Source organism: Amblyraja radiata, chromosome 19, assembly GCF_010909765.2.
Source record: "Amblyraja radiata isolate CabotCenter1 chromosome 19, sAmbRad1.1.pri, whole genome shotgun sequence".
Taxonomy (NCBI): Eukaryota; Metazoa; Chordata; class Chondrichthyes; order Rajiformes; family Rajidae; genus Amblyraja; species Amblyraja radiata.
Window position 1 is genome coordinate 21,455,493 of NC_045974.1, and position 17,734 is coordinate 21,473,226.

The 17,734-nt window shown below is 48.3% G+C and overlaps 1 protein-coding gene across 3 annotated transcripts in view; it reads left to right on the plus strand.

The window, feature by feature from the left end:
• Window positions 1-17,734, plus strand: part of pawr (pro-apoptotic WT1 regulator) — a 77,961-nt gene that overhangs the window by 36,584 nt on the left and 23,643 nt on the right. For all 3 annotated transcript variants that reach the window (XM_033037963.1, XM_033037961.1, XM_033037962.1), the window contains exon 3: window positions 12,080-12,199. In XM_033037963.1, coding sequence (XP_032893854.1) covers window positions 12,080-12,199 — 120 coding nt within the window. The remainder of the gene's footprint in view (window positions 1-12,079; window positions 12,200-17,734) is intronic.

Consider the following 17,734-nt stretch of genomic DNA (forward strand, 5'->3'; position numbering starts at 1 on the left):
GTTTTACGCTCTCCTCGTGATCGCGTGAGTTTCCTCTGGGTGCTCCAGTTCCTCCCACATCCCCAAAACGTGCGGGTTTGTAGGCTAATTGGTCTTTGTTGAAAGAGTGCTGGGGAATGGATGCAAAAGTGGGATAACATAGAACTAGTGAACACTCTCGCTCTCCTCTTCTCTCTCCCCCCCTCTTCTCTCTCTCGCCCCCTCTTCTCTCTCTCCCCCCCTTCTCTCTCTTCTCTCTCCTCCCCTCTTCTCTCTCTCCCCCCTCTTCTCTCTCCCCCCCTCTCCTCTCTCCCCCCTCTCCTCTCTCCCCCCTCTTCTCTCTCCCCCCCTCTTCTCTCTCCCCCCCTCTTCTCTCTCCCCCTCTCTTCTCTCTCCCCCCCTCTTCTCTCTCCCCCCCTCTTCTCTCCCCCCTCTTCTCTCCCCCCTCTTCTCTCCCCCCTCTTCTCTCTCCCCCCTCTTCTCTCTCCCCCCTCTCCCTCTCCTTCCCTCTCTCTCCCCTTCTCTCTCCCCTTCTCTATCTCTCCCCTTCTCTCTCTCCTACTTCTCTCTCTCCCCCTTCTCTCTCTCCCCCTTCTCTCTCTCCCCCTTCTCTCTATCCGCCTTCTCTCTCTCCCCCTTCTCTCTCCCCCCCTTCTCTCTCCCCCCCTTCTCTCTCCCCCCCTTCTCTCTCCCCCCCTTCTCTCTCCCCCCCCTTCTCTCCCTCCTCTCTCTCTCTCTCTCATTCCCTCCCTCCCCTCTCTCTCCCCCCTCTCTGTCTCTCTGACTTCACAGCGCCAGAGACCTGTGGGTGCGTTGAAGGGCCTGTTTCCGGCTTGTATCTCTAAAAATAAAAATGAAGCTATGGACTTGGGTCAAGTTGGGCCCTTGTGTGCCACTCCTTTGGTCGTTTTGGAATGCGTCTGCCTGAGAAATTCCAGCGGGGAGGGAGACCGTGACCTGTAGTCGCTTGGGTTGCTCCCATTACAAATGTGGGCAGCAGATAAGTTTTTATTAACCCTGCACAACTCCGATAAGCACTGTCCGTGCTGAGTTTTCGGGGGAGCCTAGGTTCCTCAGTTGCCATGGTAGCATTTGGTGGGATTGAAGAGCAGTCCTGGCCTCCCATCTATCTCATTGGAGAACCTTGGACTATCTCTGATCGGACTTTACTGGACTTTATCTTGCACTAAAGCTTATTCATGTTATTAGATTTATCATGAATCTGTACACTGTGGGCAGTCACTCACTTCACAGCTTTGTAAAGGTAGGACGGGTGGAACCTAGCTTCTGTTCAGTGGTCTGATAACAGCGGGACAGGAGGTGTTCCTGAATCTGGTGGTACGGGCTTTCAAGCTTTAGTATCTTCTGCCCGAAGGGAGAAGAGGGAATGACTGGATGAAAAAGATCCTTAGTTGTGTTGGAACAGGGAATTGCAGATGCTGGTTTACCAAGAAAAGAGACCAAGTGCTGGAGTAACTCAGTGGGTCTGACAGCATCCCTGGATAGGTAACGTTTTGGGATTGGACCCCTCTTCAGCGGAGTCCTTAAAATGAAGAAGGGTCCCGAGCCAAAACCGTATGTAGCCATGTTCTCCAGGGATGCTGGCTGACCCGTGAGTTACTCCAGCACTTTGTGTCTTTCCTTGACTATGTTGGCTGCTTGGTCTGAGGCAGCATGTAGTGTGGATAGAGGGGGAGTCTGGTCTGTGTGATTCACCGTGCTACATCCACAACTCCAAACTGTTTCTTGTTTCTCCGTTCCATTAAACCTCCCAACATGAAGGACTTAATGTGAGTGGCGTGGCAGAGAGAGCTGCTGCCGCACAGTTCCGGGTTCGATCCTGACCTCGGGTGCTGTGTGGGGTTTGTACATTCTCCCAGTGACTGCGTGGATTTCCTTTGCTTTAATCCCACATCCCAAAGACGTGCGGGTTTGTAAATTGCCCAAGTGTGGTAGAGAGTGGATGAGAAAGTGAGGGAATGAAGAACTAGTGTGAAGGGGTGATTGATGGTCAGTGTGGACTCGGTGGGCCGAAGGGAATGTTTCCATGCTGTGCCTATAATCGAAACTAATGCTTATCAGTTCCAGTGTACTTTACTTAACACAGTCATACCTTATGTGGGTGTGTCTAATACATCGAATGCAACCCAGACTAATGGAACCCTTTACTGACCTAACTCCGAGTTCTGCGTGGAATCTGTAACGTACGCATGTAATGAATGTTTGCCTGAGTTTTTACTACAAGTGCAGAGCCTCCATGTTTAGTGAACAGTGTTGAGTAACTGAAATAACCATATAACAATTACAGCACGGAAACAGGCCATCTCGGCCCTTATAGTCCGTGCCGAACACTTACTCTCACCTTGTCCCATCTACCTGCACTCAGACCATGACCCTCCATTCCTTTCCCGTCCATATGCCTATCCAATTTATTTTTAAATGATACCAACGAACCTGCCTCCACCACTTCCACTGGAAGCTCATTCCACACCGCTACCACTCTCTGAGTAAAGAAGTTCCCCCTCTTATTACCCCTAAACTTCTGTCCCTTCATTCTCAAATCATGTCCTCTTGTTTGAATCTTCCCAACTCTCAATGGGAAAAGCTTATCCACGTCAACTCTGTCTATCCCTCTCATCATTTTAAAGACCTCTATCAAGTCCCCCCTTAACCTTCTGCGCTCCAAAGAATAAAGACCTATCTTGTTCAACCTTTCTCTGTAAATGCAGTAGAAGTATCTCTGAGAATGACACAGCACACAGGTGGCCATTCAGCCTATCCTCTTGCTGCCAGCTCTTTCAGAGTTGCCTTCACTGACCTTTACCCAAGTGAAGATAAAGGCTTGCATTTACACAACACTCCAGTTAATCAAGCACTATTAAAGTTTGATTACCCTACTCTCTTATGTAAGTCTTTGTTTGTTAATGCTCTTATGAAATGCTTGGGATAATTTCGTTTTTTTTTTTTAACAGGAAATAGATACTGTTTGTATTTAGTTCGTGTGCAGTCTGGCGCCTCCGATCTTTCTAGAAAGAATAGAAAAGCAGTATATTGTTGAAATGCAGGCACCCCATAATACACACAAGCATGCACTTTGTACAATTAACATGCATGGTAAGAGGGGAAAAGTTTAAAGGAGATGTGCGGGACAAATATTCTACACAGGTGGGTGCCTGGAATGTGCTGCTGTGGTTGGTGGTGGGGGCAGGGTTTGAGTTTAGTTTATTGCCACGTGTACCGAGGTACAGTGAAAAACTTTTGTTGCGTTATAGCCCATCAGCGGAAAGACAGTACATTATTACAGTCGTGCCCATCCACAGTGTACGATAAAGGGAATCACGTTTAGTCAAGATAATGCCCAGTAAGGTCCGATCAAAGATAGTCCAAGGGTCTCCAATGAGGTAGATAGTTGCTCAGGACGGCTCTCCAGTTGTTACATAGAAACATAGAAAATAGGTGCAGGAGTAGGCCATTCGGCCCTTCGAGCCTGCACCGCCATTCGATATGATCATGGCTGATCATCCAACTCAGTATCCCATCCCTGCCTTCTCTCCATACCCCCTGATCCATTTAGCCATGAGGGCCACATCTAACTCCCTCTTAAATATAGCCAATTAACTGGCCTCAACTACCTTCTGTGGCAGAGAATTCCACAGATTCACCACTCTCTGTGTGAAAAATGTTTTTCTCATCTCGGTCCTAAAATACTTTCCTCTTATCCTTGTTGGTAGAATGGTTCAGTTGCCTGATAACAGCAGAAATGATAGTGGCGTTTAAGAGGGTTTTAGATAGGCACATGGATGCGAGGAAGTGGTGGGGTATGGATCACATGCAGGCAGAGAAGGTTAGTTTAACTGGCGTCATGTTCAGAACTTACATTGTGCGCTGAAGGGCCTATTCATGTGTTGTACTGTTCTATGTAGTGAAGAACATAAGCATAACAAATGATCTTATTCTGCTATTTGAGCTGGATCTCAATCTCAATAAAGTAAGATTTATGTTTGACGCCTTTGGGCCTGTACTCGCTGGAGTTTAGAAGGGTGGGGGTGGGGGGGACCTAATTGGAAGTTACCAAATAGTGATTGGCCTGGATAGAGTGGATGTGGAGAGGAGGTTTCCACTACTGGGAGAGTCTAGGACCAGCCGGTTCATCCTCAGAATAAAAAGATGTACCTTTAGAAAGGAGATGAAGAGGAATTTCTGTCGCCAAGAGGTGGTGAATCTGTGGAATTCGTTGCCACAGATGGCAGTGGAGGCCAAGTCATTGGGCATTTTCAAAGCGGAGATTGACAAGTTCTTGATTAGTAAGGGCGTCAAAAGTTACAGGGAGAGGGCAGGAGAATGAGGTTGAGAGTGAAGGATAGATTGGTCATAATTGAATGGTGGAGTAGGCTTGATGGGCTGAATGGTCTAATCCTGCCCCTTTGAGTCATGGCCTTATCTCTGATCTTCCTCCAGGGATCAGATATCTCCCTGTTTCTGCGTTGAATATATTCAGTGACTTCATATGTCTGGCTCTTTGGGACTAAGAATGATAAGGATTTATGACACTGAGAAAATACATTCTTTCTTATTCCGAAACCCCCATTAAGAGGAATGTTCTCTCGGTATCTATCCTGTCAATCCGCTTCGAGTTTAGTGTGGGAACAGGTCCTTCGGCCCACCGAATCCGCGCCGACCAGTGATCACCTCGTACACTAGAGCTAATTCACAGAATTCACAGAAGCCTGGGCACAATTCACAGAAGCCAATTAACCTGCAAACCTGCACGTCTTTGGAGTGTGGGAGGAAACCGGAGCACCCAGAGAAAGCCCACGAGGTCACAGGGAGAACGCACAAACTCCATACAGACAGCAGCCGTGATCAAGATTAAACCTGGTCTCTGGTGCTGTAAGACAGCAACTCTACCTAAATGGAATTAGCTGAGTTAAGCATGGATGTATTGGGCTGAGTGGGCTCTTGAATTTCAGAATAGAACTGAGCAGGTCTGCAGGGAGCGTGAGATGGGACAGGGTCCGGCGGGCAGAGTCCCGCCTCTCACCAGTGCTGCTGCTTTATCTCGGTCTTTGAGATGGCTGGGATTGAATCTTGTACAACAGATGCGTACTGTCTGAGACAGGAAGTGTTGATTCAAAATAGTCTGTGATAAACAGAGTTAATTTGTTCGGGGAAAAGTGGTTAAATTTGTCTGCGTGAGGCGATTGAGATTCTTTGCAGAAAAATCTTTCCGGCAGTGTTTTTCTTTGTCGGGTGATTAACGGGCAAGGGCTCGAGTTGCCAGACTGTTTACGTGCTGTGAGCTTGATTCCTCATTCCATTATGTGCTGCTTGAATGATATTTCCTCCAAGTCCCTGTAAACATTAAGCTCTTGGCTTTCTCTGCTGCTGCCCAGTCCGTGGGATGAGATTCCCTCATTCAGAAGTATGCAGTAGACTTTAGACTAGAGAAACAGTGTGGAAACAGGCCCTCCGGCCCACAAAGTCCGCGCCGGTCAGGGATCACCCCGCACACTAGCACTATCCTACACGCAAGGGACAATTTTACCAAAGCCAGTTAACCTACAAACCTGTATGTCTTTGGAGTGTGGGAGGAAATATGGAGAACATGGAGAAAACCCACGTGGTCACTGGGAGAACGTACAAACTCTGTACCCGCAGTCAGGATCGAACCCGGGACTCTGGCTCTGTGATGCAGCAACTCTACCGCTGTGCCACCCAGTACACCCTCAGATTAGATTAGTTTATTGTCAATACACCTGAGGCAGTGAAATTCTGTGTTCACCTGAGCTCCCAGAGTAAACAATAGATGTACAGTAATGATAGATACTGTAATATCACAAAAGTGGGTGGTATTGTCGATAGTGAAGATGGCTGTCAAAAACTGCAGCAGGATCCTGATCGGTTAGCCAGGTGGTCTGAGGAATGGTTGATGGAATTTAATACAGAGAAATGTGAATTGTTGCAATTTGGGAAGGCTAATATGGACAGGACATACACAGTGAATGGCAGGGAGTGTTGCAGAGCAGAGGGATTTCGGAGTTTGCTGAAGGTGGTGTCACAGGCAGATAGGGTGGTCAAATATGTTTTTGGCACATGGTCCTTGATTGAGTATAGACATTGGGATGTCATGTTGCAGTTATATTAGACGTTGGTGAGGTCGCATTTAGAGTATTTGATTTCAGAATTAAGGGACAGAAGTTTAGGGGTAACATGAGGGGGAACTTCTTTACTCGGAGAGTGGTAGCGGTGTGGAATGAGCTTCCAGTGGAAGTGGTGGCGGCAGGTTCGTTGGTATCATTTAAGAATAAATTGGATAGGCATATGGATGAGAAGGGAATGGAGGGTTATGGTATGAGTGCAGGCAGGTGGGACTAAGGGAAAAAAATTGTTCGGCGCGGACTTGTAGGGCCGAGATGGCCTGTTTCCGTGCTGTAATTGTTATATGGTTATATGGTATTGTGTTCAGCTCTGGGCACCATGTTACAGGAATGATGTTGTCAATCTGGAATATATGCAGAGAATATTTACAAGGATGTTGCCAGGACTCGAGGGCCTGAGCTAGAGGGAGAGGCTTGGCAGGCTGGGACTCGTATTCCTTGGAGCATGGGAGGATGATGGATGATGAGCGAGAGGAGCAGAACTAGGCCATTCGGCCCAATGAGTCTCCTCCGCCATTCAATCATGGCTGATCTATCTCTCCCTCCTAACCCCATTCTCCTGCCTTCTCCCCACAACCCCGGACACCCGTACTAGTCAAAGATGGTGAAGCCAGGCACCCCACTCAATGCAGCGTTGGCCCGGGCGGGACTGGGTGTGGTTCCCTGGCTGCCATTCAACCACTGAACGAATAATCACCAGCTGGCTCACGACACTTAGTGACTGCCAGGCATTTTACAATCTCAACCATACTTCATTGTCAGCTGCACCCAAGTACAGTAAAATGCTCTGTTTTGCACGCAGCCCCATTAAAATCATGTAGTAGACCTCACCTGGGCAGTGCACAGTGCACCGACTAAGTTACTTAAAGTACCCCCTCCAGCATCTCGTTCCATACACCCACCATACACCCAGTGTGTCCTTCAGATTCCTTTTAAATCTCTCCCCTGTCACTTTACCAAAGAACATTCCAGGCTTGTCCGTCCCACGACAAAAACAAAGATTGGAGAAGTCCCCTGACCCAAAACGTTGTCTGTACATTTCCCTCCGCAGATGCTGCCTACCCCACTGTACTCCTCCGGCACTTTGTGTTTTGCTCCAGATTCCAGCATCTGCAGTCTGTGAAAGTTGTTGTGCTTGTTTGCTCTGCCTTGCACGCACTGAGTGGGATGTTCCTGCTGAGGAAGCAGTCATCCTTCTGGTTGATCAACATTCCCCTGATGCACCGCAAGAATCTGCAGTAACAGAGTGGCACAAATTAAGGTTCAAGTGAAGAAACGAGGAACTGCAGATGCTGGTTTATCAAGGAAAGACGCACAGTGCTGGAGTAATTCAGCGGGTCAGGCGGCATCTCTTGAGAAAAGGGTTAGGTGATGTTTTGGGTGGAGACCCTTCTTCAGACTGAGAGTCGGGGGCATTGTCACTGGTACCTCTGTACAGTGGAATTCCTTTTTTGTACACAGTTCAGTAAATACATAGATAAGCACGAGGTGTACTAAGAGTGTAGAAGCAGACCGGCTGTGGGAAGGGTTACAGTGGCTCGACGGTGGAGTAGGCCGCTTTAGACCCTGCAGCAGCCTGGGGCTCGCCTGGACCGGGTACTCCAAGAAGCCGAGCACGTGGACCGGACACGGCCTACAGCGGTGGAGGACACCACGGCAATGCTTGGCCAGGCCGACCCTGCAACGCCACTCGGGCAACGGGCCTTCATGGTCAGGTCAAGAATCCTGCACTTCCCACAACTGGGACTTGAAAATGGAGCTAAAAACTGGCAACTCTGTATACTGTCTCAGTGTACTACTGCTATACATAGAAACATAGAAATTAGGTGCAGGAGTAGGCCATTCGGCCCTTCGAGCCTGCACCGCCATTCAATATGATCATGGCTGATCATCCAACTCAGTATCCCGTACCTGCCTTCTCTCCATACCCTCTGATCCCCTTAGCCACAAGGGCCACATCTAACGCCCTCTTAAATATAGCCAATGAACTGGCCTCGACTACCCTCTGTGGCAGAGAGTTCCAGAGATTCACCACTCTCTGTGTGAAAAAAGTTCTTCTCATCTCGGTTTTAAAGGATTTCCCCCTTATCCTTAAGCTGTGACCCCTTGTCCTGGACCTCCCCAACATCGGGAGCAATCTTCCTGCATCTAGCCTGTCCAACCCCTTAAGAATGTTGTAAGTTTCTATAAGATCCCCTCTCAATCTCCTAAATTCTAGAGAGTATAAACCAAGTCTACCCAGTCTTTCTTCATAAGACAGTCCTGACATCCCAGGAATCAGTCTGGTGAACCTTCTCTGCACTCCCTCTATGGCAATAATGTCCTTCCTCAGATTTGTACTGTATCTGAAATGCTTACCTAAGATGTATCTAAGTGCTTATGTATAGTGGTACTTGTACTGAACTGTATACAAAAATGAATGTCACTACCTCTGACAATAAAGTACCATTGAACCATTGAATGGTACAATCTCACTGAGACACAGTACACAAGATTCACCACGTTTCATGTGACATAATTCAGGTCCAAATGTAGCAGTCTTAACAGGTAGCGTAAATCTTGAAGAAGTGAGTTACCAGCTGAAGTGGGCGATTATCAGAGACACCGTTCCTGGTTTGTCCACTCAGATTTAAGTACAGACACTCCCCGACTTACGTCAGGGTTACGTTCCTCAAACTCTTGCGTAAGTCCGAAACGGAAGTGCTACTGCACACGCAAGTGCAACTACCCGATGGAAGGGCAGCATTGGGAGCTCTCACATGGGGACCACGGGGGAGCTCTGACATGGAGACCACGGGGGAGCTCTGACATGGAGAGCACGGGGGAGCTCCGACATGGAGAGCAATGGGGAGCTCTGACGTTGGAGCCACGGGGGAGTTCCAACCTGGGGACTATGGGGGAGCTCCGACCTGGGGACTATGGGGGAGCTCCGACCTGGGGACTATGGGGGAGCTCCGACCTGGGGACTATGGGGGAGCTCCAACATGGGGACCACGGGGGAGCTCCGACGTTGGGCCACGGGGGAGTTCCAACCGGGAGACTATGGGGGAGCTCCGACCTGGGGACTATGGGGGCGTTATTGGGCTTAAATAACTGCTTACGTATGTCCGAGTTTACTTAAGTCGCCTATTACGTAAGTCAGGGAATATTCGCCTGTATACTCTTTTTGATTTCAATTCCCAGACGTAGTCAGAACACCAATAAGAGACCCGGGTTTGATCCTGACTATGGGCGCTGTTTGTACAGACTTTGTACGCTCTCCCTGCGACCACGTGCGTTTTCTCCCTGTGGTCCGGTGTCCTCCCACACTCCAAAGACGTGCGGGTTTGTAGGTTAATTGTCCTCTGTAAATTGTAAATTGTCCCTAGTGTGTAGATAGTGCAGGTGTACAGGGTGATCGCTGGTCAGCATGGACTGGGTGGGCCGAATGGCCTGTTTCCACGCTGTATGTCTAAAAGTCTAAAGCTTTCTTTTGGACCTCTGCACATTGTAATACTACACAAGGCAGCATTGTGAAAACTATAAAGCACTCGTTTTGCCCCCACAGTGCATTGTGGACAAGGGGAATGATTGAGTGTTGCTATTTGTGGAGGAGTGGGGTGTTGGGAGATCGCCGACCTCTTGTGCATTCCTGTGATCCACCCACCGACCATGGTCTGGCCGTGGGCTGCCTTAATCTCTGCAGACCAGGAACGTCACCTTGTAGGGAGGCCTTGACTTAAGTGGTAGTGAATAGTTTAGTTTAGTCCAGAGACACAGCGTGGAAGCAGGGCCTTCAGCCCACCGGATCCGTGCTGACCAGCGATACACTAGTTCTATCTTACACGCTAGGGACAATTTACAGAAGCCAATTAATTAACCAACAAGCCTGCATGTCTTCGGAGTGTGGGGGGAAACCGGAGCACCCGGAGAAAACCAGCACGGTCACAGGGAGAACGTGCAAACTCTGTACAGACAGCACCCGAGGTCACGATCGAACCCGAGTCTCTGGCAGCATCACTACCACTGCGACATCGTGCCGACTACATACAGGATCTTCACCCTCACTCAATGTCAAGGCTGCACTTTACAGGAATGTAATCAGAGAAAAAAAAGAGGGGATATCAGGGCTGATGACCGTATACAGGCTCACCGATCATACAGCGTGGAAACAGGCCCTTTGAATAAATATGCCCAGGCCAACCATCATGCCCCATCTATCCTAGTCCTACCTGCCTGCATTTGGCCCATATCCTGCAAACCTGTCCTATCTATGTGCCTGTCCAGATGGGTTTTTTTTAAACGTTGCAATAGTGCCTGCCTCAACTACCTCCTCTGGCAGCTCATCCCATATAACTACCACCCTTTATGGGGGGAAAAAAGGTTGCCCCTCAGGTCCCTATTAAATCTTTCCCCCTCACCTTAAACCTTTGTCCTCTGGTTCTTGATTCCCCAACTGTGTGCATTTACCCTATCTATTACCCTCATGATTTTATACGCCTCTATAAGATCCTCCTGCGTTCAAACAAATAAAGCACTAGCCTGCTCAACCTCTCCCTATAATTCAGGCCCTCGAGTCCTGGCAACATTCTCATCAATCTTCTCTGTACTCTTTCCAGCCTGGCAACATGGTGACTGAAATTAAACACTTGGTCAGAGGACATTACTGGTGGAGACAGGCTGAGGGTGGGGTTTGGGGATGATATTTAAGGCAGAATTTAACTCGAAGGCCTATTAACAGAAGGCATACTTGATAGTAGAGCTGTTAAATTTTGTGAAATTCAGGTGGTCAGAATTAAAGCCACGCTGGTATCTCGTGCATTAGGGGACTAGAGAAGATTGTAGTGGTAGTTATAGGGTCAAACAGGCCCTTCAGCCCAACTTGCCCATGATGACCAAGATGCTCCACCTAAACTAGTCCCTCCTGCCTGAGTTTGGCCCATATCCCTCAACCTTTCCCGTCCATGTACCTGTCTGCATGTCTTTTTTGACTTCTTATACTGTGGACTTGGGCGGAGTTGTGGCCAAACCAAACTGCATCCCAATCGGCTGCTCTCCACGGTGTATCTGTAGAAGTTGGTAAAGTCATCGTAGTGGCGACATGTAGCGCTTCCCTGGTCAGTCTTCAACATCAGAGTTTTGCTTGTCTTCAGCTCTATAGAGGGTTGGAATGTGGGAGGTTGCTGAGGACTGGGTTGTGTAGCCAAGTCTAGCGTTAGCTGGGGCGATGACAAGACGTTCGGAAGCTGCTGAGCTAATTTAGTTTAGTGTACCAAGGTACAGTGAAAATCTTTGTCGCGTGCTATCCAGTCAGCAGATAGACTATACATGATTACAATCAAGCCTCCTACAGTGTGCAGATATCGGATAATGGGAATAACGTTTAGTGCAAGGTAAAGTCCGATTAAAACTAGTCCGGGGGCCCCCAATGAGGTAGGTGAAAGGTCAGGACTGCTCTCAAGTTGGTGATAGGATGGGATCAGTCATCTGATAACAGCTGGGAAGAAACTGTCCCTGTTTTCACACCTCTTGCCTAATGGGAGAGCGGAGAAGAGGGAGTGAGACGGGTCCTTAATTATGCTGGTGGCCTTGCTGAGGCAGCGTAAAGTGTAGATGTAGTCAATGGCGGGCAGGCAGGTTGGTTTGTGTGATGGTCTGGGCCACATCCACAACTCTGTGATTTCTGGTGATCTTGGATGGAGCTGTTCCCAAGCCGTGCTGTGATGCATGCTTGTACGGGTCTGTAGAAGTTGGTGAGGGTTGTTGGGGACATACCAAACTTCCTAAGCCTTCCCAAGGGTGGAGTCGGGTGGGGTGGGAATCGGGGATCATTGGTGGTAACCACAAGCTTGACTTGAGGTCAGATGTGACACTCGTGGTCAGCGAGCGCTGGTTCAACTCTTGTCGCTGACGGTCGGATTGAAAGGATCGCTCTCAACACCCCTTTATCATTGCCTCTCCAGTGTCCCGATGAGGACAACGACACTTCAGAGCAGAAGCCGCACCAGAGGGATGACACCACCACCCAGCAGAACACCATCCTGAACGAGTCCGTTGCATCAGATGTCGGCAGCCCACATTCCGTAAGCTCACCCCATCCTTTTAATTGTCCTTTTGCCAGCTTTTATAATCACGTCATTATGAGCTTGAACTAGATATTGTACTATTGTTAGTTTATGAATGTTTTGCTTCAATGTTGAGATGCTGTAGTTTTCCCAATATTCATTTAGACATTTGGAGATGCAGAGTGTGGGACCGGCTCTTTGGCCCACCGAGTCCGCGCTGAACAATAATACCCGCACGGTAACACTAGGGACAATTTACAGTTTTTTTTACCGGAGCCAATTAACCTACAAGCCTGACGTCATTGGAGTGTGGGAGGAAACTGGAGCGCCCGGAGGAAACCCACGCGATCACAGGGAGGACGTACAAACTGTTACAGACAGCACCCGTGGTCAGGATCGAACCCGGGTCTCTGGCGCTGTGAGGCAGCACCACTGTGCAAGTCATTTACAAGTCAGCTGTACGTCATGGGTCAGATTACACTGTGTGAAGTCCTGGTCTCCCAGCTACTGAAAAGGGTGTCATGATGTTGGAAAGGGTGCACAAGAGATTCACAAGGTTATTACCTGGAATTATATTATAGGGGTAGGTGGATAGGGTGGGGCTTTTTTCTTTAGTGTGTTTGAGGCTGAGGAGTGACTTTATTGAGGTGTATAGGATCACGAAGGGCATGGATAAAGCCAACGTTCACAGTCTTTTCCCCAGGGTAGAGGATTCCAAAACAAGAGGGCACAGACTTCAGGAGAGGGGTTTAAGAGGAACCTCGGGGGCAACTGTTTCACTCAGACAGGGTGTCCGCGCTGTTCCGTCTGTATCTGGAACGAGCTGCCAGAGGAAGCTATAGAAGCGGATATAATTAGGAGTTTTAAAAGATATTTGAACAGATATATGGATAGAAAGTAATGAGTTTAGAGAGCAATGGGCACATTGCAGAGACTAGCCCAGAATGCCAACATGAGTTTCTATGCTGGATAGCTCTAGTACTCTCTGATATTCATTTGGATGAGTATAGTTATTTTTAATTTAGTTTAGAAATACAGCGCAGGGGGAGGACCTTTGGCTCATCGAGTCCGTGCCGACCAGCGATCATCGTACACTAACAGTGTCCTACACACACTAGGGACAATTTACAATTTTACCAAAGCCAATTAACCAACAAACCTGTACGCCTTTGGAGTGTGGGAGGAAACCAGAGCACCCAGAGAAAACCCACGTGGTCACAGGGCGAAGGTATAAACACTGTACAGACAGCAGCCATAGTCAGGATTCAACCCGGGTCTCTGGCGCTGGGAAACACTAACTCTACCGATGCTCCAGTTTCCTCCCACACTCCAAAGATGTACAGGTTTGTATGTACAGGTTTAATTGGCTTTGGTAAAAATTATAAAATGTCCCTAGGGTGTAGGATAGTGCTAGTGTATGCGACTCGGAGGGCCAAAGGGCCTGTTTCCACGCTCTAAAGTCCAAAGTCAAAAGTTCAAACCCAGTCACCAGCTGCTTATTGCAGAATCCCATTGAACTGACTTCATCCGAGCCAAACGCGGGAAGCAGACCATGACACAAAGTCACTGCTCGGGTGAATGTTTAACGCGAGTATTCGGGGAGGAATGACTTGCCCCATGTTTCCATTGCTGGAGAATAAACTGGATCACGTCTGAGGCATTCAGTGTTGGCGTGTAGCTGGGATGTCAGTGCTGAGGGCAGCGTTAAAAGAAATGACTGGGTTTGTGTCTGGAATGCGAGGAATTGATGTTGTTCCCGGGTTCTGGTCAGTAAATGAATTGGATGGCAGTCATTGGCCAACCTCATTAGTTCACAAGTCATAGGAGCAGAATTGGGCCATTCATCCCATCAGGTCTACTCTGCCATTCAATTATGGCTGACCCATCTTTCACTCTCAACCACATTCTCTTGCCTTCTCCCTGTAACCCCTGATGCCCTTACTAATCAAGAATCAGTCAATCTCCTCCGTACAAATATCCATAGCACTTGGCCTCCACAGCCATCCGACTGTCCGCCGACTAAAGAAATTCCTCCTCATCTTTCTAAAGGTACGTTATTTTATTCTGAAGCTCTACCCTCTGGTCCTAGACTCTCCCGCTAGTGGAAACACTATTTTGTAAGTTTGAATGAGGTCTCCCCTCATCCTTCTAAACTCCAGCGATTACAGGCCCACAGCCATCAAGTGCTCATCATATGTTAACCCAATCATTCCTGGGATCTTCCCTGTAAACCTCCCGGCTGATCTGTGATTTCTTCTTGACCGTTTTCTTTGCCGGCAGCAAAGAGCTGGGGCCAAGTTCATGAAGTGACACGTCAAAAAGGACCAAGATGCCAAGTCTAAACAGCAGCAACAACAATTGTCCCCAGCTTCATCCAAATCTCGACACCCAGTGACAAATTCTTGCTGCTCCAATCCGCAGCCCTCCCGTGTTCACCTCCACCTCCACCTAGTTGATAAGAAACTTCATTTTAAGCTTCTTATCTGTTTTAGAGATGCTGCGTGGAAACAGGCCGCTCGGCCCACCGAGGCCATGCCGACCATTGATCACCCGTTCCCACCAGTTTTATGTTATCCTACTTTCCCATCCTCTCCATTATCACTGGGGACAATTTACAGAGGGCCATTTAACCTGCAAACCCGCATGTCTTTGAGATATGGGTGGAAAGCGGAGCAGTTGGAGGAAACCCATGCGGTGACGAGGAGAATGTGCAAACTCTACACACACGGCGCTGTGAGGTCCTTTGTTCCACCTCCAAAGTTGAGCTTTTGGTCACCTGCCCCAATACCTCCTCTTGTGCTTTGAGTTTTAGATTAGTTTATTGTCACTTTGTCTGAGGTTCAATGAAAAGCTATTGTTCCGTGCTAACCAGTCAGTTGAAAGACAATGCGCGAGTCCAGTCGAGCCGTCTACAGTGTACCGATACAGGGTAAAAGGGAAAACTTGACTAATGTTTAGTGCAAGATAAAGTCTGATCAGAGGTAGTCCGAGGGTCTTCAATGAGGTAGATGGTAGTAACAGACTCTCTCTAGTTGGTGAGAGGACGGTTCAGTTGCCTGACAACACCTGAGAAGAAACTGTCCCTGAATCTGGAGATGAGCGTTTTCGCATTTCTGTTCCTCTTGCCTGAGCGGAGAGGGGAGAAGAAGGAGTGACAGGGGATGTGACTCGTCCTTGATTATGCTGTTGGCCTTGTTAGAGGCAGCGTGAAATGTAAATGGAGTCAATGGGAGGGAGGTTGCTTTGTGTGGTGGTCTGGGCTGCGTCCACAATTCTCCGTAATTCCATTACGTTTTTCTTGAGGTTGGTCGTTGCTGCACCAATCCATCTTGGAACAGAGGACTTTGAACAGCACAGGAATGGCCCTGTCCCACTTAGGAGATTTGTTTGGGCGACTACAGGCGACTGCCACAACATTTTCAACATGTTGCAAATTGTTGCTGTGGTGTGTTGTCGTAGGTTGTCGTCCGGTGTCGTAGGTGAATTCCATTAAAACTAGTCCCTGGCAGTCACCTAAAGAGTCACCTAAGTGGGACAGGCCCTTTGGCCCATAAAATTGGTGTCGAACATGATGCCCAGTTGAACCAATCTCCTCTGCCTGCACATGATCCATATCCATCCACTTCCTGCACATCTCAACCCCTCTTAAACGCAACCACCGTATCTGCCTCCACCACCACCTCCGGCAGCGCATTCCAGGCGACCAGAACTGCACGCAACACTCCTAATGTGGCCTGACCCAAAGTTTTATAAAGTTGTGACACAAATGGTCTTCCACATTAGAACGTGACGTAAATGAAATCTGTTTTGTTTAAAATAGTTGACCTTGTGCTTGGGCCAATACAAATAGAAATAATTAGATGTTGTTTCTCGTCATTAACCTGTCAAAACTACCGGTGGTGTGACTAGACAGCATGAAAAGATCTCAAATATAGCAAACCAGTGCACGTTATTTTTAATACTATTCTTTAACCTCTTTGCTTCCAGTTCCTTCATTGCATTTTTATTAAAGGCCAGAAAAAAATATCACCTGAAATTATGGTTTGGTACAAACGTGCCTCATCTATGACCCAGGATAGATTTTCTCTCCCTTTTTCCTGGGGTTACAATGAAAATTAGGAGAAATCTCTTTATCCGGAGGGAGGCGCGTCTGTGGAATTCATTGCCACAGACTGCCAAGTCATTGGGTAGTTTTTAAGGCGGAGATTGCTAGGTTCTTGATTAGAACGGGTGTCAAAGGTTACCGGGAGAAGGCAGGAGAATGTAGTGGAGAGGGAAAGATAGATTGAATGGCAGAGCAGACTCATAGAAACATAGAAAATAGGTGCAGGAGGAGGCCATTCGGCCCTTCGAGCTTGCACCGCCATCCATTGTGATCATGGCTGATTGTCCCCTATCAATAACCCGTGCCTGCCTTCTCCCCATATCCCCTGACTCCACTAGCCCCTAGAGCTCTATCTAACTCTCTCTTAAATCCATCCAGTGACTTGGCCTCCACTGCCCCCTGTGGCAGGGAATTCCACAAATTCACAACTCTCTGGGTGAAAACCTTTCTTCTCACCTCAGTCTTAAATGACCTCCCCTTTATTCTAAGACTGTGGCCCCTGGTTCTGGACTCGCCCAACATTGGGACCATTTTTCCTGCATCTAGCTTGTCCAGTCCTTTTATAATTTTATATGTTTCTATAAGATCCACCCCTCATCCTTCTAAACTCCAGTGAATACTCGATGGGCCGAATGGTCTAATTGTGCCCCTCTGTCTAATGGTTTTCTAACTTGAAATTTACTGCACAGATGAAACCATTCGTTCTTGTCTGCCCTTTAGTTTAGTTTAGTTTAATTAGAGATATAGTGCGGAACCAGGCCCTTCGGCCCACCCAGTCCACACCGACCAGACCAGAGATCCCCGCACATTAACAATGTCCTACACACACTAGGGACAATTTTACACGTACATCAAGCCAATTAACCTCCACACCTCTACGTCTTTGGAGTGTGGGAGGAAACCAAAGATCTCGGAAAAAACCCAGCCAGTCATGGGGAGAACATATAAACTCCATACAGGCATTACCCATAGTCAGGGATCGAACCTGGGTCAGCGGCGCTGTGAGGCAGCAACTCTACCGCTGCGCTACCGTGGTTGTCCAAACTGTGCCGTGTTGGCTAATTCCCCTAAATTGTTCAAGGCTCCCACTTTCTTGTGTGAATTCCCATCTCTCTTCCAACTATCACCCCCTCACTACATCTGAAGAGTGGTTCCAACTCACATTGTCACCTGTCTGATCCAGGTGCTGCCTCACCACCCCCTCCCCTCACCTGTTTCTACCTATCACTTGCCAGGCTTTGTCTTGCCCCAGACCCTTTTCCATCTCCCCCACCCCCCCACTACAATCAGTGTGAAGAAAGGCCCCAATCTGAAACCTCGTCAGTCCATCCCCTCCCCAGATCCTGCCTGACCTGTTGAGTTTCCCCAGCACCTCAGCCATTTGCAGTTCCTTGTGACTTCTTCAAAGATTAACTAGGTGGGAATAAAACCCTGCGCTCCCGACAGCC